This window comes from Planococcus citri, chromosome 2 (genome assembly GCF_950023065.1).
Source record: "Planococcus citri chromosome 2, ihPlaCitr1.1, whole genome shotgun sequence".
Lineage (NCBI taxonomy): Eukaryota > Metazoa > Arthropoda > Insecta > Hemiptera > Pseudococcidae > Planococcus > Planococcus citri.
In genome coordinates, this window is record NC_088678.1 from 21,609,059 (window position 1) to 21,636,323 (window position 27,265).

General features: G+C 32.9%; 7 protein-coding genes across 17 annotated transcripts; 3 read left to right on the top strand and 4 right to left on the bottom strand.

Annotated features, from left to right (window-relative positions):
* The first annotated feature begins 58 nt into the window (after window positions 1–58).
* Window positions 59–11,729, top strand: Kif3C (Kinesin family member 3C). Of its 11 annotated transcripts, none has more exons than XR_010556802.1 (18): window positions 59–269; window positions 817–885; window positions 974–1,078; window positions 7,233–7,388; window positions 7,490–7,775; window positions 7,869–8,111; window positions 8,204–8,343; window positions 8,418–8,655; window positions 8,778–8,947; window positions 9,028–9,089; window positions 9,315–9,359; window positions 9,444–9,672; window positions 9,751–9,911; window positions 9,985–10,088; window positions 10,299–10,441; window positions 10,632–10,771; window positions 10,989–11,106; window positions 11,174–11,188. XR_010556802.1 is itself a non-coding variant. In XM_065349008.1 (18 exons), the coding sequence occupies exons 3-18, from the start codon at window positions 995–997 to the stop codon at window positions 11,522–11,524; spliced, it is 2,448 nt and encodes an 815-aa protein (XP_065205080.1). In that variant the 5' UTR covers window positions 60–269; window positions 817–885; window positions 974–994; the 3' UTR covers window positions 11,525–11,729. The 11 variants fall into 11 exon arrangements, 9 of the variants coding, with proteins under 9 accessions (XP_065205083.1, XP_065205081.1, XP_065205082.1 ...); XM_065349008.1 differs by lacking the exon at window positions 10,632–10,771 and adding an exon at window positions 11,424–11,729 and having other exon boundaries at window positions 60–269; window positions 11,174–11,341; XM_065349011.1 differs by lacking the exon at window positions 11,174–11,188 and having other exon boundaries at window positions 10,989–11,113.
* Window positions 11,651–13,472, bottom strand: mRpL38 (mitochondrial ribosomal protein L38). The gene is made up of 7 exons (XM_065349019.1): window positions 13,221–13,472; window positions 12,995–13,150; window positions 12,710–12,918; window positions 12,527–12,645; window positions 12,288–12,449; window positions 11,987–12,211; window positions 11,651–11,912 (listed from the first exon to the last, which is right to left on the bottom strand). The coding sequence occupies exons 1-7, from the start codon at window positions 13,357–13,359 to the stop codon at window positions 11,675–11,677; spliced, it is 1,248 nt and encodes a 415-aa protein (XP_065205091.1). The 5' UTR covers window positions 13,360–13,472; the 3' UTR covers window positions 11,651–11,674.
* A 345-nt stretch (window positions 13,473–13,817) lies between these two features.
* On the top strand, window positions 13,818–16,382 carry LOC135834987 (suppressor APC domain-containing protein 2). Its single transcript, XM_065349021.1, has 7 exons — window positions 13,818–14,178; window positions 14,256–14,409; window positions 14,490–15,104; window positions 15,399–15,499; window positions 15,573–15,716; window positions 15,780–16,013; window positions 16,088–16,382. The coding sequence occupies exons 2-7, from the start codon at window positions 14,277–14,279 to the stop codon at window positions 16,244–16,246; spliced, it is 1,386 nt and encodes a 461-aa protein (XP_065205093.1). The 5' UTR covers window positions 13,818–14,178; window positions 14,256–14,276; the 3' UTR covers window positions 16,247–16,382.
* LOC135834988 (probable palmitoyltransferase ZDHHC24) lies at window positions 16,377–17,805 on the bottom strand. Its single transcript, XM_065349022.1, has one exon. The coding sequence runs from the start codon at window positions 17,360–17,362 to the stop codon at window positions 16,529–16,531; it is 834 nt and encodes a 277-aa protein (XP_065205094.1). The 5' UTR covers window positions 17,363–17,805; the 3' UTR covers window positions 16,377–16,528.
* Window positions 17,806–18,328: 523 nt separating this feature from the next.
* On the top strand, window positions 18,329–18,865 carry LOC135834017 (GATA zinc finger domain-containing protein 1). The gene has a single exon (XM_065347856.1). It carries the CDS (start codon window positions 18,329–18,331, stop codon window positions 18,863–18,865), a length of 537 nt encoding a protein of 178 aa, XP_065203928.1.
* A 238-nt stretch (window positions 18,866–19,103) lies between these two features.
* Window positions 19,104–20,494, bottom strand: veli (L27 and PDZ_signaling domain-containing protein veli). Its single transcript, XM_065349024.1, has 4 exons — window positions 20,339–20,494; window positions 20,175–20,216; window positions 19,740–20,098; window positions 19,104–19,666 (listed from the first exon to the last, which is right to left on the bottom strand). The coding sequence occupies exons 1-4, from the start codon at window positions 20,373–20,375 to the stop codon at window positions 19,508–19,510; spliced, it is 597 nt and encodes a 198-aa protein (XP_065205096.1). The 5' UTR covers window positions 20,376–20,494; the 3' UTR covers window positions 19,104–19,507.
* Window positions 20,495–22,930: 2,436 nt separating this feature from the next.
* LOC135834991 (multiple inositol polyphosphate phosphatase 1-like) lies at window positions 22,931–27,074 on the bottom strand. Its single transcript, XM_065349026.1, has 12 exons — window positions 26,677–27,074; window positions 26,460–26,582; window positions 26,276–26,344; window positions 25,221–26,116; window positions 25,004–25,132; window positions 24,726–24,910; window positions 24,508–24,633; window positions 24,263–24,410; window positions 24,070–24,170; window positions 23,880–23,989; window positions 23,587–23,805; window positions 22,931–23,184 (listed from the first exon to the last, which is right to left on the bottom strand). The coding sequence occupies exons 4-12, from the start codon at window positions 25,387–25,389 to the stop codon at window positions 23,013–23,015; spliced, it is 1,359 nt and encodes a 452-aa protein (XP_065205098.1). The 5' UTR covers window positions 25,390–26,116; window positions 26,276–26,344; window positions 26,460–26,582; window positions 26,677–27,074; the 3' UTR covers window positions 22,931–23,012.
* Between the last annotated feature and the right edge of the window lie 191 nt (window positions 27,075–27,265).

Genomic DNA, 27,265 nt, shown 5'->3' on the forward strand with positions numbered 1-27,265 from the left:
TTGACTAGGCAGGTATATGCGTTTCTTCCACCAGGTTGGCAACATTGCAACGTCAAACAGACAGGAAAATCGGCGTTTTTTTTTCAACTTCGCGCCATAAAGCCATAAAGTTGATAAATGTTCGATCAAAGTCTTGTTTACCGTGTTCCTTTTTCGTCGTCATTGTAATCGAAGTCGAAGTATATTTCGGCGAAAGTTAGCAAACAATTTACAATTATGTGGACGAAATGACTCGAAAAATACCATTTTTGGTGAGATTTTGGCATCCGGTGAGTACGATTTGTTTGAAATACCTACATATCTAGGTAACTATGATGATTTAGTTTCAAAATACACTAAAATCCTGCAAGAACAAACGATGTAATGAAAGAGCTTCTTTTCTCATAGGTTAATGTTTTGATACACATTTTAAATGTTGAAAAAAATGGGAAGTGATTAAGATATGGCACGTTTAATATTTTTTAGTCTTAATTAAACAAAATACCTATACGAAGGGTTATGCACTTAGAAGTACAAATGTTTGTATACGCCAAGAATGCAGGAGCCAACTGCCATGTTTGGCCTAATTATCACACAATTGATAACATACATATACATACTCAATATGTATGTGCTTATACTACGTTCGAATATCTATCTATTATAGACATTTTTTATTTATTTTTTTCATTTTCTATTATTAAATTTCTCACGAGAATAAAAAACTACAGAAATTGGGAGAAAAATTATCCTCTAATAAATCTCAAATATAATTGCAATATAATAAGGTAGATATTAAATTCATCCAGGTAACTAGGTTGTTGTGTCACGTTTCAGGTGCCATCACAATGGAAAATTCGCATCCCTTTGTTCTAGTTCATTAATCTCACGAATCAAAATTTTCTGGTAAATTATTCCAAATTGTATTTTATTCCCATCACATCTACAAAATAAATAAAAAAAATACTCTGACAAATATAATAAATTTTTCCAGAATTTCTACCTCAAAATAAAAATGTCTTCGTCGACGTCAGAAGCGGTCAAAGTGATCGTACGATGTAGGCCAATGAATAGCCGAGAAATGGCCCTCAAGTGCAAGGTTAGTTACCGTTGAATTTTTTATAATATTTTTAAGCACCTCGTTTAAAATTCCATTCCTATACTTACGAATTGAGAAAGGAAAAAAACTGTCTTTTCCATAACGAGGGAAACTTAATACCTACGTACCTATATTCTATTTATACACGAAATTTACTTCGATAAAAAAAAATGTTCGTCCTCCTCCTCATACCCTTCTCCTTACGCATCAATACTCGCGGTATAATTTTTCAAAGCTCTTAAAAACTATAACCTTTGTAATGAAAAATATCGAGAATATGGTCAACTTTACGCAACGTCCATCGATCGGCTGCGTATTTATTATTTTAGTATTATTAATTCCACAGTGGTTGACTTTTTAAAGCTTTTTTTCAATGATACAACTTATCTCACTTCTCAAATCGTCGCTTAACTCGTACATTATGGTTGTCGTGACAACAAACTTGATACAAATATATCGTAATAACAATATATTCGAACTAGGTAAATGTCAACATGATTCTTGAATATTCTAACATGCTCACTTAGGCATAAAATTCAAGTTCACATGTGTCAATTATCTAGGTACTTACTCGAGAAATTTGAAAAACAAAACAAAACAACTTGTGGAGGAGGATCTGAAGAGTTGAACATAAAATTTCAATTTAATTAAGTATCCGAATAGGTATAGTAAATTACAAAAGCTATTTATTTTGTATCGATACATACAATAATAATATTGCAGATTTATGCAATACCTAATACATGATTTGAAAAAAAAACTACATCACGCAATCAAGATCTATTGATAAAAGGTGTCATTTGTGTATCGACGAAATAATCACGTTCAAATAATATTATCGCCGATTTTTAGCGAATTTTAACCATCTGTAGATAAAAGGTAATTACTAATTACACGTGAACGATCCATTTTCCCCGGAGAAAATTACTCGTACGTATGTAGGTAGGTACTCGATACAAAATCCAGGTTAGATGACGAATATGATAAATTTTTATAGGGTCAAGTTTACGTCCATCGTACCTACTGTCGAGTCGATACAAAATGGTCGCACTTGAAACGTATTTCGCAGCGCTGTTTTATTATTCAACTTTGAATATTTGATTAGATATTTCTTTCAGTGACGAACGGAAAACCGAATAATATTGGAAAATAATTTTCAAAACGTCTACGTAGGGTAGGGCATAGGTAAACGATCGTAACTTACATGTCATCTTTTTCTCTGAAATTTTGATTGCGTGATGACAAGATACCGTTGTAGGTATTATTCTGGCTGCGGAAGGTCAATTTTGATGCATTTAGTATATTTAAAAAAACAAAATTTAGACGAGGGAAATATTTTGTCGACGACGAATTTGTCGTATTTTGAATAAAATTGTCAAAATTGACGTGATAGGTAGGTGATTGACTTTCGAAAGTATCGATCGGCGATTTTAACCGCAGTGAAGTAAATATCCTATTAAACATTCTGAAAAATACCTATACCAATCGAATTGGTTATATTTGAGTTGAAGAAACTTTCATTTTTTATTTTCAACCTTGATAATACGTATGTTTTTTACACGGATTTTATAAGAATACATAATCTGAATTCGGGGAGGATTTGTCAGTTCAATTTATTCTGATGAAGTAAAATCCAAAATCAATTCCCATAATCTAATACCCTCGTAGGTTATGGATTTTCAATAATCTGGATTTGATCTGTTTACAATCTGGTAAAAAGAACACTTAGAACAGCCAGATTTTCAAAAACTGATTTTATACGTACTTATTTGAAAAAAAAACAACAGGATTTTGACAATTCATAAACCATGATTATGCAAAATCCGTGTAAAAAACATACTTTGATTCCGACAAATGAAAATTTTGGAAAAAAATCTCCAGTTTTTACGCTAGGTAAATTACAAATGTAGTGACCTACCGGACCTACCCCCTTAAACACTTTTCACTTCGGTAAGATGAGTGATGTTAATAATAATAAACCAAAAGTTATTTAAAAACTGAAGTTGAACACGTCTAAACCTATTTAAACGTGTTTAAAGCGTTTTCACCTGTCTAAACAAGTTTGAACCAGTCTGAACCTGTTTACTCGTGTTTAGATTTGTTTAAATGTGTTTTGTCTAAACATGACAAAACCTACATTTGACTGTGTTTAAACAAATTAAACCTGTCTAAACATGTTTAAACCTATTTAGTTATATTTGTATAAAACTAGTTTAAACATATTTTAACTTGTTTAAATAATGGGTCTAGTCTGAACATGTTGGAACTTACATTTCAAGGTGTTTTAAGCAAGTTAAACCTGTTTAAACATATTTAAACTTGTTTACATTTTTGTTTAAACTTTTTAAATGTGTCTTGTCTAAACATGTCAAAATCTACATTTAACTGTGTTTAAACAAATTAAACCTGTTTAAACATGTTTAAACCTATTTACCTAGTTATATCAGTATAAAACCTGCCTGAACATATTTAAACTTGTTCAAATTGGTTTAAACTTGTTTAAATGCAAATTGTCGGAACATGTTGGAACTTACATTTGAACGTGTTTAAGCAAGTTAAACCTGTTTAAACATTATTTAAACTTGTTTAAATGTGTCTTGTCTGATTATGTTAAAACTTAAATTTAAATGCATCTAACATTAAACAAGTGAAACCTGTCTAAACATGTTTAAACTGATTCAAACATATGTTAGCCTGTACAAACTTGTTTAAACATGTTTGAATGTGTCTAAACTTGTATCAACGCATTGAAACAGGTTTTGTCTAAACATGTCAAAACCTATATTTGAACGCATTTAAACTTGTTTAAACCGGTTCATACACATTTCAACTTGTATGAACCAGTTTGAACGTGTTTAAACGTGTTTATACTTGTTCAACTCTTTTGCGCCAAATATTGGTTTTACATCCCATCTCCAATTTTTTCTACATTAAATCATTCTTTGGACATCTCTAAGCAACATTAGTTTGTTACAGATTTTTTCCTCAGGTCACATCTCACACTCAAGATACAAAGGTCAGTCAACAAATAAGTTTCCCTCGTTCAAAAAATTAGGAAGGAAAACACCTAGGAACTTGAAATTTTCAGGGAATCTTGATACAACCTTTGAGCACCACTCTGCAACATTTTATTCGGATCCGTTCAGTAGTTCGTTTATAATGAGAGTTTGAAGATGTGCTAGGAGTTTTATAGCGTGTCCGAAGTTCAAGTGGCTCAACGAGGAGTAAAAAAAAATTTTAATTTCGAAAAAAATACGTCAATGGATTTTTACAGATGCCTGCTGATCCTCCATGAAGAAAAAATTGTCCTAATTTGAACAATATGTGAGTGGTACCGAAATCCAGCGGTGAGCGCACGAGCGTGATAAGTGATCATAGGGTAGGTTGCACAACATAGTGTTTCAAAAACGAACTCAACAGCCAAAATTGATGAAATTATACACAATAATTTTAATATCAGTATCAAAAACATCATATGTGAGCATGATGCTTCATATTTGACTGCCTAAAAAACATTATTGAACTTTGAAAGTCATTTTAAGTACCTCTAAATTTGAATGTGCTGCGTCACAAACAAAATTTCGCTGTTCAAGTTGCTGCATGTCAAAATAGTAGTCAGAATTTGTGTAAGAATGATGAAAACAAGTTCCTTAACACAATGGTAACCGAAAACAGGGTTGAGTGCATCACTATGCCTCGCAAATTTGGCACAACCCCCATTGTGAAATCAATTTAAGTTTGAACTCGGACCCGCTATAAAACTCCTACCACATCTTCAACCTCTCATTATAAGCGAACAACTGAATGGATCCAAATGAAATTTTGCAGAGTGGTGCTCAAAGATTGTATCGAGATTCCCTGAAAATTTCAAGTTCCTAATTTTCTGAACGAGGGAAACTTATTTGTTGACTGACCTTTATATTAAGGTGGGAACGCATATGTCCCAGCTGTGGACTTTGAAAATTTGTCCCAAGACAGCATATGTCCTTTGAAAATTTGTCCCAAGACAGCATATGTCCCATCAGTGTTTGAAATTTTCAAAAATTGCTGGGACCAGACGTGGGACAATACCAAGAATATTATTTCAGTATGCAAAAAGTCATGTAAAAAATTTGTATTTTGGATGCAAATTAGAAAAAGTATTAAAAAATCACACTTTTGGTAATAAAATCTTAAAATTTCAAAAAGCTAACACTTTTATGAAATTTTACCAAAATTGAGACATTGATTTCCTTTGACAGAGGATTTCTCTGTGAGTAATTCATCAAATTCGATAAAATTTGAATATATGTAATATGCAGGAAAACATTCCTGATAGACTGAAATTGTCTGTTTTTCGATTTCTTGAAAAAAATAACACCCAAAACAGCTCAAAAATATCAAAAAATTATTGAATAAAACTTATTCACACTTTTGTTTTGACTTTTAAACCCTCTAAAATTAGGTAATCAAAATTAATTAATTTTTTTTAGACCAAAATGTAGCTTATTCTATCTGTTTTCCAATATAAATTCTTTGCCAGGCACAATCACTCCCTGTGTTTGCAATAAATTTTTAATTAGATACTACGAATTAGTTGCTCAGATTTTACATTTTGTATTGAAACCAGGGATGGAAACCGTAACCGAAATTTTTAACCGAAATGAATTTTAACCGCTAAAATGAGGAAAAAACTGTAACCGTAACCGTAACCATAACCGAAATTATTGATTTGAAATTTTTTAACCATAACCTTAACAGATTCATTTTTTCGTTTTGGTTAAATACATAACGGTTATTTTTTTAAAGTAAAAATCTTACTTTTTTGTGTAAAATATGACATTTATCATGATTTTTTAGAAAAAAAGGGCTCAATTTGTCTAAAATTTTCTTCAAACTCAAAAATTGGCTGTGAAATAGCATTTTTTTTCGTTTTTTTGGCTGCAGGCGCACTTTTTTGACATTGAAGTGCAATTAATTTTCGATAAATGAAAGAAAACCGTAACCTTTATTTTTAACCGTAACCCTTATTTTTTTGAGTCATAACCGTAACCCTTAACCGTAACCATAATAAATAATTTTGAAAAAAATAACCGCTAAAAAAATAACCGATATTTTTTTTCATTTCGGTTTCCATCCCTGATTGAAACACACGCTTTTGTGAGTGGTCTCAATTGAATCCTGACACTTTACTCTACTGCTGGGACCCCATCTGTGGATGAAGTGTGTCCCAGAAGTTCCCAGCACATTTATTCAAAGTTCTTGGGAGTTGGGACATATGCTGTCCCAGCTGGTGTGAAAGGGTTAAACGTGTTTTGTTTGAACATGTCAGAATCTATATTATTTGAGCGCGGTTGAACAAGTTAAATTTGTCTAAACATGTTTGATCCTGTTTAAACATATTTAAATCTGTGTAAACATGTTTAAATATGTGTAAACTTGTTTAAACCTGTTATGTCTAAACAACTTATATTTGAACATGTTTAAACGAGTTGAGCCTGTCTGCACATGTTTATACCTGTTTAAACCAGAAACCTCTATGGACAGGTTTGAGCCTATGTATAAACATGTTTAAAAGTGTTCAAACATATCTTAACTTGTTTAAACTTGTCTAAGTTTGTTTGAACATGTTTCAACCTGTTTGGGGATTTGACTGAAATATGTCAACTTTGATTGAAAAATGAGCTCTCAAATATCAAGTTATATTCAAAAAAAGATGTAAAATTTTTTTTAACACTCTTTAAAATTGCCCAAACAGATTTACTCTAACGTTAGGTATTAACTGATTTTATTTGATAGATCACTGATGTTGGTCAAATTGGTCATATTGAAACGAAAAAATTGTAGCAGTAGGTTTAGTATAAAGAAATTTAAATTCCATTTTTAAACCCTATGAGACAGTAGAAGGACAAGTAGAAGGTGGGGCAGGGGTGAAATTATAAAACTCATTACAAATTTTTGGGTAAAATCGAAGTACGTAGTATGGTCAAATAGAGAGGCTCATGTAACACTATGGTATAAAATGACCTCAAATTGAACATTCCTTGAAAACTTTATGATTTTTCCACTCTTCAAAATTCATAAAATTGGAATTATTGGAATAAACGCTTCAAAAAATTAAAACGAGGTTTTTTAGTACAGATTTCTTCAATTTTTACCTATTATTTTTTCGTAGCCCGTGGTACAGATGAACACGGATAAATGCACATGCTCTCTATTACACCCCGGAGATTACTCAGCTCCCCCAAAAGTCTTCACATTCGACGGCGTTTACAACGAATCTTCAACGACAGAACATATTTACAACGAAATTGCCTACCCTTTAATAGAGGTAAGCACCGAAAATGTCAAACTTTGAGTATGATAATACGATGATATAACTAAATTGGAATTTTTTCATTTAATTTGTTCCGATTTTTAATTTTATTTCAGAGTGTTCTAGACGGATATAACAGTACAATATTCGCTTATGGTCAAACAGGCTGTGGTAAAAGTTTTTCGATGCAAGGCGTGCAAGAACCGGAGAATCAAAGAGGAATAATTCCTCGAGCTTTCGAGCATATTTTCGAAGCGATTTCTTTAGCTGATAACTATAAGTATCTAGTTTTGGCGTCGTATTTAGAAATATATAACGAAGAGATACGCGATTTATTAGGTTTAAATACCAAGAAAAGGTTGGATTTGAAAGAAAGTCCTGACTCTGGTGTTTACGTCAGTGGTAAGATCTTAGTATCCGCTTAGTATAAAAATTCTGCTGTGTCGCGAATTGTATTTAAATTATAATAATTTTGATTTTACATTTTGACCGTAGATTTATCATATCATGCCGTTCATAATGTTCATGAATGTCAAAAGTTAATGGAGCAAGGCTGGAGAAACAGAGCAGTTGGAGCTACGTTAATGAACACCGATTCATCGAGAAGTCATTCTATATTTACGATATCTGTGGAAATGATGCCTGTATCTCAATCTTTAGTCGATTATTGCTCACCGATCAGACGAGGAAAACTTAACTTGGTTGATTTAGCTGGAAGTGAGAGACAAGCTAAGACTGGTGAGGAATAAGAGATTCAAATTTTCATACACGTAACTTTTTTGTCAATAAAATAGGTAAGCAATAAATCTTTTGATTTTAAAAACATATAGGAGCTACAGGAGACAGATTGAAAGAAGCAACAAAAATTAACCTATCTTTATCAGCCTTGGGTAACGTAATCTCAGCCTTAGTCGATGGTAAATCCAAACATATCCCATACAGAGACTCGAAACTAACCAGGCTTTTACAAGTAAAAAATCAGCCAATTCAATCCTCGAATGAGGAATAATTTAAATTTAATTATTTATTAATAATATTTCACAGGATTCCTTGGGTGGTAACACGAAAACTTTAATGGTGGCATGTTTATCACCTGCTGATAATAATTACGACGAAACTCTTTCCACATTAAGATACGCTAATCGAGCAAAAAATATTTGTAATAAGCCTCACATCAACGAAGACCCCAAAGATACAAAACTTCGAGAATATCAAGATGAAATACAAAAATTACGTCAGCTTTTGGAACAAAATTCCAATTTTCCTACCGCTCAAAATATAAGTAAGTTTCTTTCCTAATCCTACGAGTCCATTCCAGATTTACGGCGAACAGATTAGGCAATTTTATTAACGTTCGTATTTACGGCGAAGCGATATGCAATTTTATCAACGTCTATTTTCCAGAAGATATAATCGGTGTTCCGGATAGTAATAAGAACTTAGAATTCGAAAAAGAAGTGGAGAAATTGAAAAAACAATACGAGGAAGAATATTTATCGAAATGTCAAGTTCAGGCAGATCTGCATAGTTTGAAGATGCGTTACGAAGAAGAAATTTCCAAACTTAATGAAATAGTAATTGAAATTGATTTTATTTTTGAAACTAAATTAGATCGACAAATCAAGTACTTAATTTTGTTTTTATTTTTTTGTAGAATGCTCAAAAAAACGCTGCTAATGCGAATAATAATGAACCAGTCGATCAAATTATATCAAAGTAAGTGCTCATTGTTCAATCTGTAGTTATTTATTTTCAGAAAATTCAATTTATATTATTATTTTTAATTAAACTATTAATTTACTGATAATTAAAATTTTATATTATTATTTATTTATTATTTGCTAATAATATTATTTCTATCTTTATTAATTAATTTTTATTTAATTTTATTAATTAATAATTTAATAATACATTTTTTATTTAATGTCGTTTGTTTTTCAGCGATCAACCAAAAACTAATACTGCTCAATTGGAAATTCTCAAACGGTAATTTATTATTTTCGAAATTCCAAAATGGTGTGTAGATTGAGCTGATCAAATTTTAATCAATTTTTTTTTTTTTTTTAATAGACTGGAGAAGTTACAAAACAGTATGGTCGGTGGTGAACGAGCTAACGATCGTGAACTGAAGGAAAAAAGACTGAAGAAGAAACGAGCTGCTGAACAACGACTGAATACTTTGGCCAAAGTTTTAGCCAAGGTTGAAGATGAAGAGGGACCTTTAGTATTGAAAGTTTACGACGATATTCAAGATGAATTACGAGCTAAAACAGAATTATTACGAAAATACAAACAAAAAGTAATTTTTACAATCAGATAAATTTTATTCGTGTAATTTTTTCTCACTGATTGTTCGTAATCGGAAAATATACTCCAGGTTAAAGCTTTGGATCGAGAAATTCAAGACTTGCAAAGCGAATTCGAAAACGAACGTACCGATTATTTAGAAACCATTCGTAAACAAGAACGTCAATTATTATTGTACAATCAAATACTAGACAATCTGCTGCCAGCTTTATCCAAAGAATGTAATTACAGGTAAGAAATTTCAACGACACCTACTTCTTTCGACTCACTAACACTTATCACTGTTAAATATATATATTTCCAGAAATATCGATAAAATCAAAGAAGACGCTAAATGGTGCGAAGAATCTCAATCTTGGGATTTACCAACGTTAATCAATCCACGTATAAAGTTCCCTCCAGCAGCTGGTATGCCTAAACCGCACTTGTCGGTAGCTTCAACCAATCATAGTTTACTACTTAAAAAGCTAATACCTCGTATTGCAAATAACCGACTGTAAATAAAATAGTACTCTTATTCACTTCGTAAAATAACCTTCACATCTGCCATTTCGCGTAGTATAGCTCATCATCTTAAAAGTAATTAACGTTGCTTAAATCGATCTTCGTTCCCTAAAGGTGATGTAAATAAAAAATTTCAACTGTCTCAGAAAACTGCACCTGCCAAATTAGAAACCACCGACGCGTCGTCATTGGCATCGTGCGAATGTTCATCTACATCTAGCGAAAATCTTGTAAATATTTCATCGTGTGATGATCAGGTGTGTTGCTGTGTAAATAAATTCATCTTTATAATAATTATCAGTACATTGAATCGTGTTCGGTTTGTTTTAGTACGTCTTCACTCGTGAACGCTTTTGACCACTTTGTAGATTAATTTGAATATAAATGTATCGCACTATTGCTTGGTTTCTTCGTGGAACGTGTACCACCCACATTGGAATGTTTCAGGTGTATTTAACTCTAGTACGGATGTTGAGTCGTTCAACGGATATTCGTGGAATTATTTTAGCGATTCGTCTAGTGGTCGATCAAGTAGCACTACATCGTCTCCAGATTTCAACATTCATCGCAAATATTCTTTAGATCAGGTAAACGATGGCACTGTGAATGTGACTGAATTGCACCAGTAGTCGTGAAGTGTTACGTAGATCTTGTTCGAAATTCATCTGATTTCTTTATAAGAATAATGAAGGAGTTCGAGTTTCATTTTCTACGGTACATGAAGTTCCTTTTAAAAAATTAAAATAGATATTGCTTCATAATTTTTTCCAAACTTTCGATGTGTTAATTTATTTGTTTTTTCAGCGATTCCAAAAATACGATCTGGAAAATTTCGCTGGTAATTATTTTAAACCACGACGAGCGACCGAATTATTATTACAAGCGAGAGAAGATGCTACGAAGTCAATTAATAGATGGAAAGGTAGAGTAGGAAATTACCAGCTCATCCATTCATGAAATTAAATCTTATATTAAATTTTCCCGCACAGATTGCGTTCAACAATGTAAAACACAAGCAAAAATGAAAGAGATTTTTCACGATAACGAAATAATTCTACCAAATACGTTCAAATCAAAACAAAACGCTCAAGATGTAGAAATGAACAACAGATGTCGTTCTTGGACCGGTCAATCGAGTCCAGTTACATGGATGACCGGTAAAAAAAAAAATAATCCAACATTTCAACATTTCAAAAATAATTTTTACATTCCCATCTTTTTTCTTTATTTTTTTTCAAGGAAACGTACGAATTTCGCCGGAAATGTTACCAAAGAAAGCATCGAAAATAGATCTATTACCGCTGATACGCGAAAAACGAAATTCTTTCGAAAGACTCTGATAATTTTTTACCATTTATGTACTACAGCATTAGCAGTTACCATATTTAGAATTTGGACGTTGATATTTTTTAATTTAATATTTTTTTTTATTCATTTTGGAAAATTAATTTGCAATAAAACCGAACTGAAAATTATAACTACGTTTTATTTTACATTTTTTCAGGATAAAGGATGTCTAAATTATCGTTTACTTGTTTACCCCAACCCAATCGTTCTTTCTTGATTTCAGTCTGCAGCCAGGTAGGTTTATCCTTACAGTCGTGCATACTATGAGCATGAGGGTATTTTAGCGGAGGTTCCGGTGCGATGAAAGGATGATGGGTTTTTAATTTTTTCAATAAAACTTGTTTGGAAACATCTTTCGGGTCTCTGTACCTATCCAAATATCTACAACAGAAAACGAGAAAAATAATGCGAAGTACTATTCGAATAAAAGCAAAATCGATTTTTTTTCAACTTACACATTAAAAGGTTCTTTTTTAGGGAACCATTTCTGAGGATTAATTTTCGGTTTTGGGAACTCGAATTCATATCTGGGTTCGGCTATGTTGAATATTTTATGAAATACTTCAGTCACCGAAGTATCCCAATCAGATTGGAAAAATCGTAGACCCGTAGGTGTTATTATATCCTGTCTGTCTTTATAGAAATCGTATGTGAAGAAGGTTCTGCTATCGTGTTTGTGACTAAAATGAAAGAAATACGATAAGCATCATTTTTTTTTTCAATAGATAATATTTTGTGGAAGAATTCATACTCTACCTCGGGATATCTTTGCTTGGTAACGAAGAATAGTCGAGTTTTTGAGTTTGTTCGTACAATACAAACACTAACCTATGGTAACCACTACCATAGACAGGGAAAGGTTGTAAATATTCATAAATCGTGTCACCTTTGCTTATATCACCATTTGGGATATTTCCTCTGTAATTAGTAAAGAATCGAATAAGCAATCGGAAATATTGCAAATATATCCAGATGTAAGGGGAAAAAATACGTACACAAACCAATGAACGTATTCTTTACCATCGGCATTCAAATGACCATCCAAATTGCAAAGAACTAAAGTATGGTAAGTATCTGCTTTTGGTTCTATTTTAACAACAGGTGCTTTCTTCGCCTAAAATGAAAGATTTATAAGTCACATTGTCATTAACCTCTCAAATAAAATGATATTCACGTACCTCATTGGGTTTGATCTGATTTCCATAACACACCGGTGCATATTCGCCGTTGTCCAATTCATAAGCAATCTCTAGCTGAGCAACCGGGTAAAAAAACGCATCTCCGTATAAATGCTCGAATATTCCATAATGATCGGCGATTTTTTTCAGATGAGAAGGACCTTCGGTTTTGACCCATTCATCAGTCACCTCATCAAATGAAATTTGTACTGTGAAATGATACAGAGATTATTACAATCATACAATGTATAACCATTGTTATTCATGATGAAGTATACAACTCACTTTCATTTTTACGAGCTAAATTCGCCAATTCTCTATTACTTTTGAGCGATTTAATATACTGATTTCGAGTTTCTTGTTCTTCGGAACTGATTTTTTTAGAATAAGGTAATCCGATATCTATTTTATAGTATAGAGTTTCATCTTTCAATCTTTGACCTGGAAAATGTTTACTGATTAATAAAGTTCGTTCACACCTTGATGACAGTCAAGAAATAAATATACGAACGTCTCAAAATTTCTTGTATGGTGCGTGCTTCGCCGGGTTTATTTCCTGGAGTAAAACCTTTGGTACGGAAGCATCTGACTGTTGTTTGGTTCAAAATGGATTTATTTCTTAAGAGCACATCTTTCAAAATGGAATTCATTGCACCGGAAGCTAACACATCGAGAACTACAGTTTTTAGTCAGTTTTTTTTACAAAGAAACTTGGAAAATGAACCGATTACCGAAATTTTTTTGATGGTTCAAAATTTTTTTATTGATAACTTTGATAAGTTTTTTTTTTTTTTGGATTTCGACAGTACGAATTTTAATTATCACGATTGAAAGCATGGACAAATTGAATCTTTCATTTTTTTCGTCATATGAAATTTTCATATACTGAATCATGAAGTTTTTTCAAATGAACGAATCGTTCATTCGAGTTCATTTCGATTTTCAATCAGTGTTCCCAGTTAGGGAATAAGTTCACTTTTAATCAGTTTGATTTTTTTTGAACCAAAAAATTTACCAGAAAAATTTTAATTTGTAAATTAAAATTAAATTGTAACGTCCAAAATTTTATGAAAAATTTTGCAATATTGCAATTAAAGACTTGAAGTATAACAACAAAATTGCTTTCTTGTAAATTTGCGAACAATTTCGCGAATTTTGGTGTCTTAATAAATTTAAATTAACCAATCAAAGTTCCGGAATTTTGTTTACGTTTACTAAAAAAGGAATTGCAAAAAACAACAAACCAAGCCAACGCTCTAACAGGTGATTTAAATTGTTATCTCAAATATTTCTTTCAGTTTTTCGAATATTTCTCTAGTAAAAAAGTATGTCAAATGAATTCCTATGCATAATTCAGATTAAATTATCGAAGCGTTGAATAATCTCGTAACTATCTTACTCATGAGTGTGATTTTCGAAAGAATTCTGTCGTGATATTCGATTGATGACATATTTTTATTGTTCCAACTGTAAGTTTCATTCATTTTGTAATTTATTTGTCAATACAATATTATTGTAACGAAGCTGTTTTTCAATTCTATTTCAGGTGACGAACGTTTCACACATCATGATATCTTCACCTCCGGCTACGAACGCAAAAAGTAACACTTTAGATGGGTTACCAAAACCATTTTTGCATGTGTTAAAAACACTTTTCGATATTTTGGATGACGAAGGAACTGGTTTGGTGAAATTTAGCGGTAAGATTTAATCTACTTTTATGGTACATTTCTATAAGATTTCAACGTCATGTACTACATTGGTATCGCGATGTTTTCAGATATCGAAGCTCGATGGCAAGAAAACTCTGTAGCAGAATTACCTAAAGGAGTGATAGAAAGTCTTCGCAAAGTTACACCTCCCAATGGTTTACTATCGTTTGAAAGATACTGCGCTGGTTTAAAAATTTGCCTGCTTCGTAATCAAATGGAAACACGTAATAAAAACGACGATCTGAATGACGATTGTCAAAAGCATCTTTCTCAGCGACCACCATCAGCTCCTATTTTAGATTCGTTCGAGAACAAGAATTCGTGTAACGAAAAACAATGGAGTAAAAATTCAGCTTCGGCGGCTCAGTTCGGCAACACGATGAGACAAAATCAACATCGTACTTCAAGTATGCCTCATTTACCACCCGATCTGAATAAAGAAGAAAGTAAAGAAAATTTCGCTAGTAAGCGTTCCAACGGTGTTTTATTGGGTCCACCGAAACCTCCCCGAACCAATGTAACAGCTGCTTGTTTTCCCCACCGAAATAAACCCGAAGATGGGAATAAAATCGACAAAAATGAGATCCGAGTTGCTTTACAGAATTGGCAAATGGGATTCTACGATGATAAACATTCAACGAGCTCGTATCGAACGATGTCTAGTACGAGGAGCGTTGCTGATGGTAAAGATTATTATACGAGTTTACGTCCTTAATTATTTAACGTAGGTACCTACTTATTTGAATTTCGTCGCTGGCGGAAAACGAAAATAGCTTTTTGTGACCTAGTTATTGTTTATTTAATGATAGGGTGGACATGTCTACCGTTGGGTATAATCTTGCGTTATTTGTACGAATAATTTTTGAATTTTTCATGTAACGTTGTAGTACCTTTTCCCTTATAGTTTCTCTTTTTTAAATGTGATATTTTCAGAAGGGTTTTCAATCAATAATTCGTCGAACGAATCTTTGTTTTAGGTACATCTGATTATTCGGATTCGCAGTCACATAAGAAATGCAACACAAGGCGACGAGAACCGCGTAGACATACTTTGCAAAATGGAGTAGATTGCAATATGGTAATTATCAGCATTGGGTTATTTTACCACCAGTTAGTTAATTAATATACCCGCCTAATATTTTTTATTACAGTTTAAGAAAATGAAACAAATCGAATCGGAGAAAGAAGTTTTACTAGAAGGTTTACAAGCCGTTGAAACAGCTAGGGAATGGTATAGGAAACAAATCGCCATCGTTCAAGATAAAATGAAATACATTTGTAGGATGGGCTCTCATGTAAGTTCAATGAACTTTATATGAGCTCGTATTTTGTATTTTGCTGTCATACTTTGATTCCAGGATCAATACAGTGAAGCTCAACAAGAAAGAATCGAGTTATTGAGAGCGAGGATTTTTGAAGTTAATCGTCACCTTGCCACGTTGGGCGGTTATAGTAACGATAACAATAAAAGTAATAGCGAAGATAGAGATGGTTTGCCTCTACATATGAATCTTGCTGTCCACTCTTCATCTCATTTAAATAATGCTCAAGTATTATCCCAGTTGAAACGTCAGAATCATGTTTTATCGAGAGTTAGTAGAATTTGGTATCTGGTTTCTGCACTTAGGTTTTATTTTGGTCATCGATTAATTACATTATTTTATAGGAAGTGGGACATAAAACCGAGAAAATCAATACGTTGGAAAGAGAGAAAGCTTCGTTGTTACGCGAACTCTACCAAATGAGGCGTAAATCAGATCAACCAATTGGTAAAACTCAGCCCGTCCAAGATAATTTACCAGTTGCACCGGCAGCTTATATATAATTTTCGCATTTGAATTTTTATCGACCATTTCTCATATTGTTATTTTTACTGCCACGAATATGTGATCTTATTATGAGCTTATTTGTTTTTATCATTTTTTAAATAAACCATTTTTTATACAAAAAAAAAATTCAAACGAGAGAAATTTTTTATTTAAAAAATACACGCGACTCGAATAAACTGGTAATGAAAAGTAACAAAACTTACTTATATAAATAATTGAAGAAAAAAATTTAGAAACTTAATGACTTAGTTTGTGCTTAAGTAGTATGAAAGATTAACTCATGTAGCCTTAGTTTTAAGTACATCGACACTCCAGTCAGCTCCATCAAAAATCAATGGAGAATCTACAAAAGGCGATAACCACGTTAAATACCAACGTGTACCCAAAGAATGAATTATATTTTTCTTTAATCCTAAATCATAACGAGTATTATCTTTAGTGTACTCGTAAGAAACGGTACCTTTATAAATAAGTTTCAAATGAAAATGCAATAATATTCCAGTAATAGTACAGCCTACGATGTTTAAAACCAACATAATAACTAGGCAGTGATTTAAGGCCTTATCGATTCCCAGTAAAATTAACATCATTGGGAAAACAATTTGAAAAATGCTATGATAATCGAAATCTACTCTAGACAATATAAAAAACAAGTTGAAATATAAAGCGTAACAACATCCTACAAAGAAGTACGACAAGAACATAATGAAAAATCGATGATTGAAATGCCCGACACAACAGCCTGAAAATGTACAGTGATGGTCCCTTTTGAGAATACATCTATTACAAATGTTACAATGCCAACAGCGAGGAGGTATAGGTAATTGGCAAGTATCACAAAATTGCCAATTTATGCATTTATCCATCGGAATCGAAATGCTAAAAATACTGGTATCGATGAACATCACTGCTAACAAGTTACTCGTGATATTCTTCATGATGAAGCTGCCAATTACGAAATGGATCCAGTACCATATCGACGAGTAATCGTAAAAATCGGGTAAAACGATAAAAAGCTCGAACCAGAAGAAGACTGGTATGATTACGACGATGAATAAGAAGCTGGACCAGTCGCCGACATTACTTGGTAGGAAATTTCTTCTCAGCTTCATTCTGAAAAGCTGCGATGTATCACTAATATTCTAAAGCATACCTGGATCACATTGTTAAATTAAGGTGAATTTTCAAGTCTTTTGAACGCGCCGAAAAACCGCTACCAGCACTTGAATTTCATTGATAACTACACGAACGTGCTGAAATAATTTTCCTCTTCGTTACGCTATCGTAGCCGTATGGTGATGGGTATTTGATGGGTGTTTACTTATCACTCCGTTGTCTGCCAGTGTACGTCTACCGTTGAATAGAAATTTGCTTGAAAAACTTACTTCGTTGGTCGACTAGCGTTGGTAAGTATTGATTAATTTCATGAATTTTTAAAACGAAGAACAATACTTACATTATCGTAACAAAAATATCAATTTTCCTGCCTAACCAAATCAAACAGGAATCAAATTTTGAATATCTCCTGAGGTGCATTCACATGTTGTAACCAAGTTGAGCATTTTCACCACATGAGTCATTTTTTAAAATATCCTAGTTGGAGTTATTTTATTCCAATTTTTATTTTATTTTGACGAATTGATCATCTCATAGGGAATTTTTTATTTTAATTTTAATATTTGATGAGAAATTATTCAAAAAAATGAATTGCTTTGCTTACTTTGATTTGTGCTCAATGACTGAGCCAGTTCATCAGGTTGAACGTAGCTGAAATATTTTTAAAAATTTCTCCTCAGGTCATGTGCTAGTGCTACAGATGAGATTTTTGGTCATCAGTTTCCAGAGTTAAAAATTAAAATTTTAAATGCTGATTTTACAGAAAATGTGCATATTTTAAAAGAAATGAGTTCCTGTGTCATTTTTTAAGCATTCGGCGTTGAATTGGTGCATAACGGAACACAAGTATGTATGTATTTTATTTGTGCAATTAGTTCTCATGGTACAAGCATACTACATGTAGTAGATAAAGTAGTCAATCAAGTTCATTATTATAGAATACACGTTGAAGATCCGTATCAATGGCACCTTCGAGATCAAGGAAAAAGAAAACAACGCCAGAACCAAGCTGCTCCTTAGAAGTTCACGATGTTGAAGGCAATAACGAGAACGATCAATCTAAAGACTGCTTCGCCAAACCCAAACCACCGCCGAATATTTCTTCTTCGACAATTCCGGGCAAATACGACGTTGTCTCTCGAGTATTCCATAACAATTTTCTATATTCAGTCGGAGACATAATATCTTTAAGGAATAAAAATTCTATTTATTATGCTCAAATTAGAGTTATAGTTGAAGACACTTTTAGTGAGAAGTACGTAGCTGTGATATGGCTACTTCCGACGCAATGCAAAACTGCTGCAAGTAAAGACTTCAATCCTTACACTTTCACTTATGGACCGCAAGATGAATGGTTTTATAATCTAAACGATGTATCTTTCGTTATGCATCCGCCGAATCAATTTTTCAAACGGTTTATTCCTCCTGTGCCTAAAAATAGTGATTTAAATCATGTGATTAAGTACAAATTCAAGTCCACTGCCAAACGAAAATTATGATCGTACGTGTAGGTAATTTTCAAATTCGAAGATATTTTCATGTTTTGTTGGTTTTCTTAGTTTTTTTTTAATTTTGTAAAAGTCGATAACTGTATATTTTTCAATAAACGTTTTTGCATTAATTAATCCGACTCGAGTATTCTTGATTGTGTGAGGCATTTATTTTAGATTCAGTTTACCACTTTGCCTCAATAATTCTTTCATCATTTATGTACCTAGAAAAAATGAAAAATGAAAATCAACGAATAAATAATATAATTATTATGTACAGATTTCGATAAAAATATCTAATATTCTATAAAATTTAAAAATATTCGAACGTTTATTGATACGGTAAAATGTATGTAAAACAATTATTCAACGACGATATTCTGTAAAATAGGAAGTATATGTTGACAGAATAATACTGAAAGTTTGTAACAGAAACAATAGTACAGAATAAGTTTCAGAGAATAAATAAGAAAAGAAGCATAATCGTAAACCTAATTGCATTAGATATTGCATATTGTTCTCATCAAACGCTACAAAGTTAGTCAACGATACAATAAATAACAACTTTCATAATTCGCAACCATACAGTAACGCCAAAATACAATAAATGCGCTCATATCAACACTAAAAAAAAAACGAATACTTTAAAAATTATATCTGTCTTCTTCTCGCAGCTCCGACGCGTTGTTTATCGAATCGCATTTCCATTTCTTCGAGCACTTTGGGCGTATAACGAACAACCAATTTAACAGAACCTTGGGCTTGTTTCAAAAGCTCTACAGCTTTCTCGTGATTCTCACCTTCGACGCTCTGAAACGAGAAAAGACTCTCAAAACACGTATTCTCGATATTATCAATATACGTTCGGTGACTGACAACTTACTACTCCATTAACAGATAGTAACTGATCTCCTCGTTTCAGTCCTCCGTGTCGATCAGCAACACCACCCGGTATAATACGAGAAATATAAATAGGTGAGTTTTGCTCTCGTCCTCCCATCACATTAAATCCTAAACCTTCTTCTGTTTTTGGTAATTCGACGACTCTCGGATGGGCATGCCCTTCGCTGGCTGCAAATGCTGCTACGGTAGCTTTAGCTGTGGCCGATGCTCTAACGTCTTGAGAGCCTTGAATATCAACTGTTTCGTAAACATGTTCGTAAACTTCTCTAACCGCTGTTAGGAATTCACTTTGGAGAACTTTCTGTAATGCGGTTAGCTTGGAAACTGGAACTTCGCCACCTTCAATATATAAAACGTATAGATGAAATTCACCGAATCATATATGAGTGAATAGGGATGTTAATGATTCACTTACTTTTGTGGAGTTTTTCCAATAATTCTACAGCTTTTTTGACATCTGTTCAACACAAAAGATTCGGTATTTAGTCATTCGTATCTCAAGGTGTATTATTATACGAGTGATTAAAAATTAAATAAGTAATATTTTAGGAGATGGAGAACAGTAGGAGGTGAACTTACCATTGGCCAAATTTAAACTATCACCTGTACTAGCCATTTTAACACTAATAATTAATTTAATCGCCTATTTCTAATTTATTTCTAATTTGTAATCAAATTTTTGGAAGTGTTTTGATAACTTCATGCAAATTTTTTAAACACACGGGTGTCAGTGTAGCCAAGAAAAGATTTGGGAAAGTTACTAAGCCACGTGACCTCCGTTGACCTTCGTGACCTACTTTTGAAATAGGACAATTTTTCATTTTTGAGAGGACAAGAATTTGTCATGATTTCGAGTTTGAAGATGAGTTATATAGGAATCTTATTAATTAATAATTAATATTAATTGAAATGCACATTTTGTACGAGCAGTAAAGTTCTCTATGAATATGTTTTGAGAGTTGAGACTGACGATGAGACTTGAAACTTGAATACAACTCCCTGAATTGAATGGAATAGAAAATGATACTTTCTAGTTAGTCCGGCATATGACAATAGGAGTAATTGCACCCCCCCCCCGCCGATCTTCCGGGACAACATTTTTCTTAAAGGGGATATCCTAAGGAACATTTTAATGCAAAGTTGCCAAAAAAAAATTGGCCTTACTTACAAAATGGCGGCCATTTTGATTGACAGCTGTCAGCCGAAATCGCAGATTTTGCTTTTTCAAACTTTACAAAGGTAGATCGAAAGATCATGCAAAAATTTATCACCTGTCCAAATTTCAAGTGCTAAAGTGCGTTTTTCGATTTTTGGTGAATTTTTGAAAATCGAATTTAGGCCAAAAATGAGGGAAAAAATCAAAATTTTACCAAATTGACTAAGAAAACTGAAATTTGGGATATACCCTATTTTCGACATGCCAAACCGATTGGAAACGGTTTCAACCCGTTTTGAGCAGTTCTGGAGCCTCCAGCAGATTTTTTAAACTTGAAATTCCCACAAAATTCCATCAAATTGGAGTTGTAAAGCTAAAATTCATTCTAAAAACTAATTTCAATACGCTACGAAGTACTGCAGGTGAATTTCAAGTCGTTTTGGAGGCTCCAGCGACTTTGTGAAAATTCTTGAAACCTCCATCAGAATTTTGAATTTTTTAAATTTTTACAAAATTTCATCAAATGGAGATGGAAAGCTGAAATTTACTCCACACTTCAATTCTAACACCCTCTGAAGACGATTTCAGGTGGGTTCAAGTCATTTTAGGGCCTTCAGCGACTTTTTTGAAAATTACTGGAGCCTCCAGTAGATTTTTGAAACTTGAAATTTCCCCAACATTAATTTATCAAATGGAGTTTGCAAGCTGAAATTTACTTCGCAGACTACCTGGTGGTTTCAAATGGTTTTGAAGCTTCCAGCTACTTTTAGGAAATTTCAATTTTCCAAAAAAACGTCACACAACCTTTCAAAAAGTTGCTGGAGGCTCCAAAAAGACTTGAAATTCACCAGCAGTCAACTTCGTAGCGCATTGAAATTAGTGTGCAGAATGAATTTCGACTCTCCATCTTGGTTTGATAACATTTTGGGGAAATTTCAAGTTTCAAAAATCTACTGGAGGCTCCAGTAATTTTCAAAAAAGTCGTTGAAGGCTCTAAAATGACTTGAAATCCACCAGAAGTCGTTTTCAGAGGGTGTTAAAATTGGAGTGTAGAGTAAATGTCAGCTTTCCATCTCTATTTGATGAAATTTTGTGAAAATTTAAAGTTTCAAAAATCTGCTGGAGGCTTCAGAAATTTTCAAAAAGTCGCTGGAGCCTCCAAAACGACTTGAAATTCACCTGCAGTACTTCGTAGCGTATTGAAATTAGTTTTTAGAATGAATTTTAGCTTTACAACTCCAATTTGATGGAATTTTGTGGAAATTTCGAGTTTAAAAAATCTGCTGGAGGCTCCAGAACTGCTCAAAACGGGTTGAAACCGTTTCCAATCGATTTGGCATGTCGAAAATAGGGTGTATCCCAAATTTCAGCTTTCTTGGTCAATTTGATAAAATTTCGATTTTTCCCCTCATTTTTGGCCTAAATTCGATTTTCAAAAATTCACCAAAAATCGAAAAACGCACTTTAGCACTTGAAATTTGGACAGGTGATAAATTTTTGCATGATCTTTCGATCTACCTTTGTAAAGTTTGAAAAAGTTTGTGCAAGTCCTATGTTAAAACGCAAAATCTGCGATTTCGGCTGACCTGTCAATCAAAATGGCCGCCATTTTGTAAGTAAGGCCAACTTTTTTTTTGGCAACTTTGCATTAAAATGTTCCTTCGGATGTCCCCTTTACGAAAAATGTTGTCCCGGAGGATCGGCGGGGGGGGGGGTGCAATTACTCCTATTGTCATATGCCGGACTAAGTGTTGCAGATGAGTATTTTCAATAGTTCAAATTCATTTATAATTCCATTTAACGTTTTCCTTAAACTAAATTCGAATGATCTATCCATTTTTATCCATGTTTTATTTCTTCCAAGCTTTACCCTTCAGCCTTCAGCTGCGCCGAATTCAACATTATTCATCGCAGAGTAATTAAAGTTGCCTATGCTATGCAGATCTAGGCACTAAAAACTAGAATTTGCAAATTACAAAAATGTATGAGCTTGAACGAAGGAAAAAAACGAAATCTAACAATATTATAAACGAAATGTAATACTGATAACGTAAATAAGATGGAGTATTAATCAAAAGTACAAATTCACTGACTCGATCATTCATTACAGAAATCAGCATTACATTGACTTTCATCGAAAACCGTTTCAAAATGTGATTTAAGTTCACTCCATGGACAAGGACTCTTCCCACACTTGGGCAAGACAATTTCTCGACCGTTAAAATAAAATACCACATGGTATCTTTCGGAGAGTTTTTTTGAAGTACACCTATAATAAAAACCTCGAATGTATTGAGCATATCTTTACATAATTTTGATTTTAGTAAGAGTAACCCTTACGGAAAAAAAATAGTACTTTCTGAGTAGTAGTTTTTTAACGGAGTAAAAAGTACTACTTTTTAACACCTTCATGGAGAAATATTAGTAGTTTTACGTAAAAACTACTACTTTTGTCTAAAAACTAGTTAAAATTACTACTTCAAAACTACTACTTACGAAGTAGTAATTTGAACTAGTTTTTAGACAAAAGTAGTAGTTTTTACTTAAAACTACTAATATTTCTCCATGAAGGTGTTAAAAAGTAGTACTTTTTACTCCGTTAAAAAACTACTACTCAGAAAGTACTATTTTTTTTCCATGAGGGAAGAGCGATGATAATTTATTTACTAACGAAAGTAATATTGCATTCAGGTTTGAAGCAAATGTTCCATTATACGAAAGTCTCCATTTACGATCTTCTTTCATTTTTTCATAATTGTCATGCCTTAAAGGCTCTTCTTCGAAACATAATCCGAATTTCACAAACATTGCCATTATCATTTCTAGATGACCAAAATAAAATGATCCTCTGATAGCATTTCTCGACGTTGAATTTCTTTCCACCATGAACCTAAAATTAAAATTAATACTTTTAAATTGCTGATTTTAAATGAACGTTTGTAGTATTACACAAATAATACCTACTGAAGCGATCTCATCATATCTCGTACAAGTGGGCAAGCCACTTTTTCAGTGAATTGGTTCCCATATCCTTTTTTCCAATACATTTCTAAATCTTCTCTGTATTCGAAAACCTTTGTAAAATAAATTATTATCGTTTAGAAGGAAGAAAAAAAATTATAATATCTATGATTCGAAATTTCAGCAGTCTAACTTTAAAATCTTCTTTACGAAGAGCCGAGCAGAAAGGAGATTTGAATTTTCGATTCGTGCCACTTTCATAAGCACAGCAAACGTATATTGCTTCCACAACATCTGAAAAAAATATATTATTGAATATTCGTAAAAGTAAAGTGCCCAAATATTGCCACCTTGTTTTTTTTTTTGTAAGCCATGACTCATCTTACCATAAGGAAGAATCGTATCATATCCAAGTCTTCTGCTAACATCGCGTAGAGTCTTATTCATTTCGGCAGAAACTTTAAACAGGTTTAATTCTTGTAATACCGAAGGTTTCTCTTCTTCTGCTCGATATTTTGGACAGTTATCAGTTAACTAAACGAACGAATGAGAATGAGATTAATTGATTTGAATTCATATTATATTATTGATCCTTACCCATTGCAGGTAGGTAATAGCTGAGCCTACTTACTCGAAGTAATTTTTTATTTTTGCGAATTTCATTATTTTCGTATCTGTTATAACCAGTTGTGTCGAGTAAAATGTTCACAAAATGGATGCCACTTTCAATAGAACGATTAGCATCTGATGTCTGAAACTGGTCGAAGAAAATATTTCAATTTTATACTCATGTATGGTGTGTGCCAAAGTACCTAAATGGCGTAAATTCTGATAATTTATGGCACTTACCACAAAGTTTTCCGATTTCTTGTAATTCAATAATTTATCTAGCGACAATTTGAACCATTTACTTAGTTCTCGTATTTCTCTCACTCCATCCATGGTCAGTTCACCTGCTACGTCGTAATGCTCTAACAAAGGATTATATTGCCATTTTTGCAATTTCGTCAAATCCAAGGGATGTAATCCTCCTTCTGTAGAGTTCAACGTGAAATATATTCACTCGTATAAGTACACAGTTTTATCCAGTATCATGCGAATGATTAAAATATTACTTAGATACTTACTGTCGCTTTCGTGAAATTTCACAGCATCATCCCTCACTGACGGCAATTCCTTGATTTTCAGGATCAAATCTTTATCAGGGTATCGAGTTCCATGTCGAATGTAAGACCAAATGTAAACAGGAGTACATGCTGTAGAATATTATAGATTTTACCCAGGCATATTATTTTAAACTCTAAAAGGTGAGTGATTAGACACTCTAAAATTCTACAAACTTACTTGGAAACTTGATAGGTATTGCGAAAGTATTAGCAGTGATATTGTAAGGTGTTCTATGAGAGAATAAAAAGTAAGGATTCTCGTCCTTGAAGTAAGAGTACCTCGGTCCTGCTACTTCGGCTGCAGCAACATGCGAAGCAGTAAGAAAAAATACTGTGATTCCAATCATTTTACTTTTTGTCAATGAAATGTACGCTCAAAAAGGCCTATCTTTACTTTACTAAACTGTGTTTTGAAAAATCATTTCATCCTAAAAGATAAATTTTTAATTAAGAAATTTTATCAGTATTAATATTCATTTTAATGAATTCATATTCTGTAATTAACAACTACTTATAGTCACAATGCGGTGTTTCTTCCGTCTGAGGAATGTTTCCTTTTAGTGGTCACATCTTGTATTTGAATATTGGGAATAGTAACATTAAGTACATCGAAAAACAAGATTATTCAACTTGAAATGATAATAATTATAAGTGCATTAACACATCGGTTACACAACTGATCGTCATAGGATCGTAAATTTCATAGTGGTCTCGTAGGATGACCTCCATTTCCTCTGGCGAATAACTACTCAATGGAAGCGAAGGGATGTTGCCACATGCGAAGGAAAAAAAACTGCCCATTATTCTGCAGAAAACGTCTTCCGAAACAATCTTACTATTATTAATTAAATCTTTTAATCTAGATACGCTGGAATCATCTTTGGCTATAATGACTTTCCACTTCGCTTCGTGAAATTCCATGAAGTTGCGACTATGGATGATATGATCAAGATTGAAGAAAGAGTCTGGATCTCTTTGTGTTAGTTCGGGCGCTAGCAACACTTCATAGGTCTCTATTTTTCTTCTAATCGAAAGTAATGGCTTCATGTAACGGATTTGCTTCTCCTTTTCAGCCTAAAAAAACAATTAAGAATGGTTATAATCATCAGAGAGCTAAGAACTTGAAACGTCTACTATTTTCGTTGAGTAAGTAGATCGATAGGATTTCGATCTTTACGTGAAAACAAACGAGAGCATATCCTTGAGAACTTTTTAACATTGCATGTAGCTTACCAAATGGTGGCGTAACATCCCAACGAACATGATTGCCTCCTCTTTTGTTTCAGGAAGTTTGGTAAGGTACTGGAAAGTGAAAAAATTATATTTTAATGAATATCGTTACATCTTGATAATACTGCAACAATCACTCAAAGAACTGAGTGATGAATATAATCTCATAAGAGATGTAAATACTCACTTCATTTCGAGAGTCCGACAAAATCTTATTCCCTGTAGGAACAACTGGGGAATCTTTCGTACTTTTCGGAACCTTTGTACTATAACAATATCGTTGCTGAGGTGACAATCTGCCCGAACTTCTCTAAAAAATTTCAACAACTTTGGTTAATAACTCAACAAAAAATGACACAGACTTAGGTACAGTATTGAGATGAAATCTTACTATATGATCTTACTTGCAGTGTGGATACATTTTTCATATGTTTCACTAGAATAGTAGGTAACCGAAATATCGTGAAACGGCTAGTAAAATATGAAGCCATAGTTCAGGCAGAAAACTACAAACTACTGACTTGATTCAAATCGAATACACGCTGCAAAATACACACCACTTTTGTACTAGGTATATATACGATACGAGAAGGTACAAACGACAGCATGGATAGAAAAAGAAACTTGAATATCTACGTACATATGTTGAAGAAATTAATAGAAAAAGGGTTAGAATGACCAAATAATAATCATACAACTTACAAGAACAATTTGGAAAGGAATAGTAAAATCCATATCAACTAGCACACTTGAGTGATAAGAAACTGCTGATGAACTCGCAACACCTGCAACGATTACATCAGCTACTCTGTTGTCATTTTCAAAAAAGTCCCTCAAAAGTCATAATGCTAAAAGTTGCTTACCATTTTAAAAGAAACAAAACAAACTTTTTTTAATTTAAAACTTTTTCTTTTGTTTTAAAACAGGTTTTTTTCTTTTTTAAAACATAGTGATGTGTTTAAAACGTGTTTGAACACTTTTAAACACGTGAAA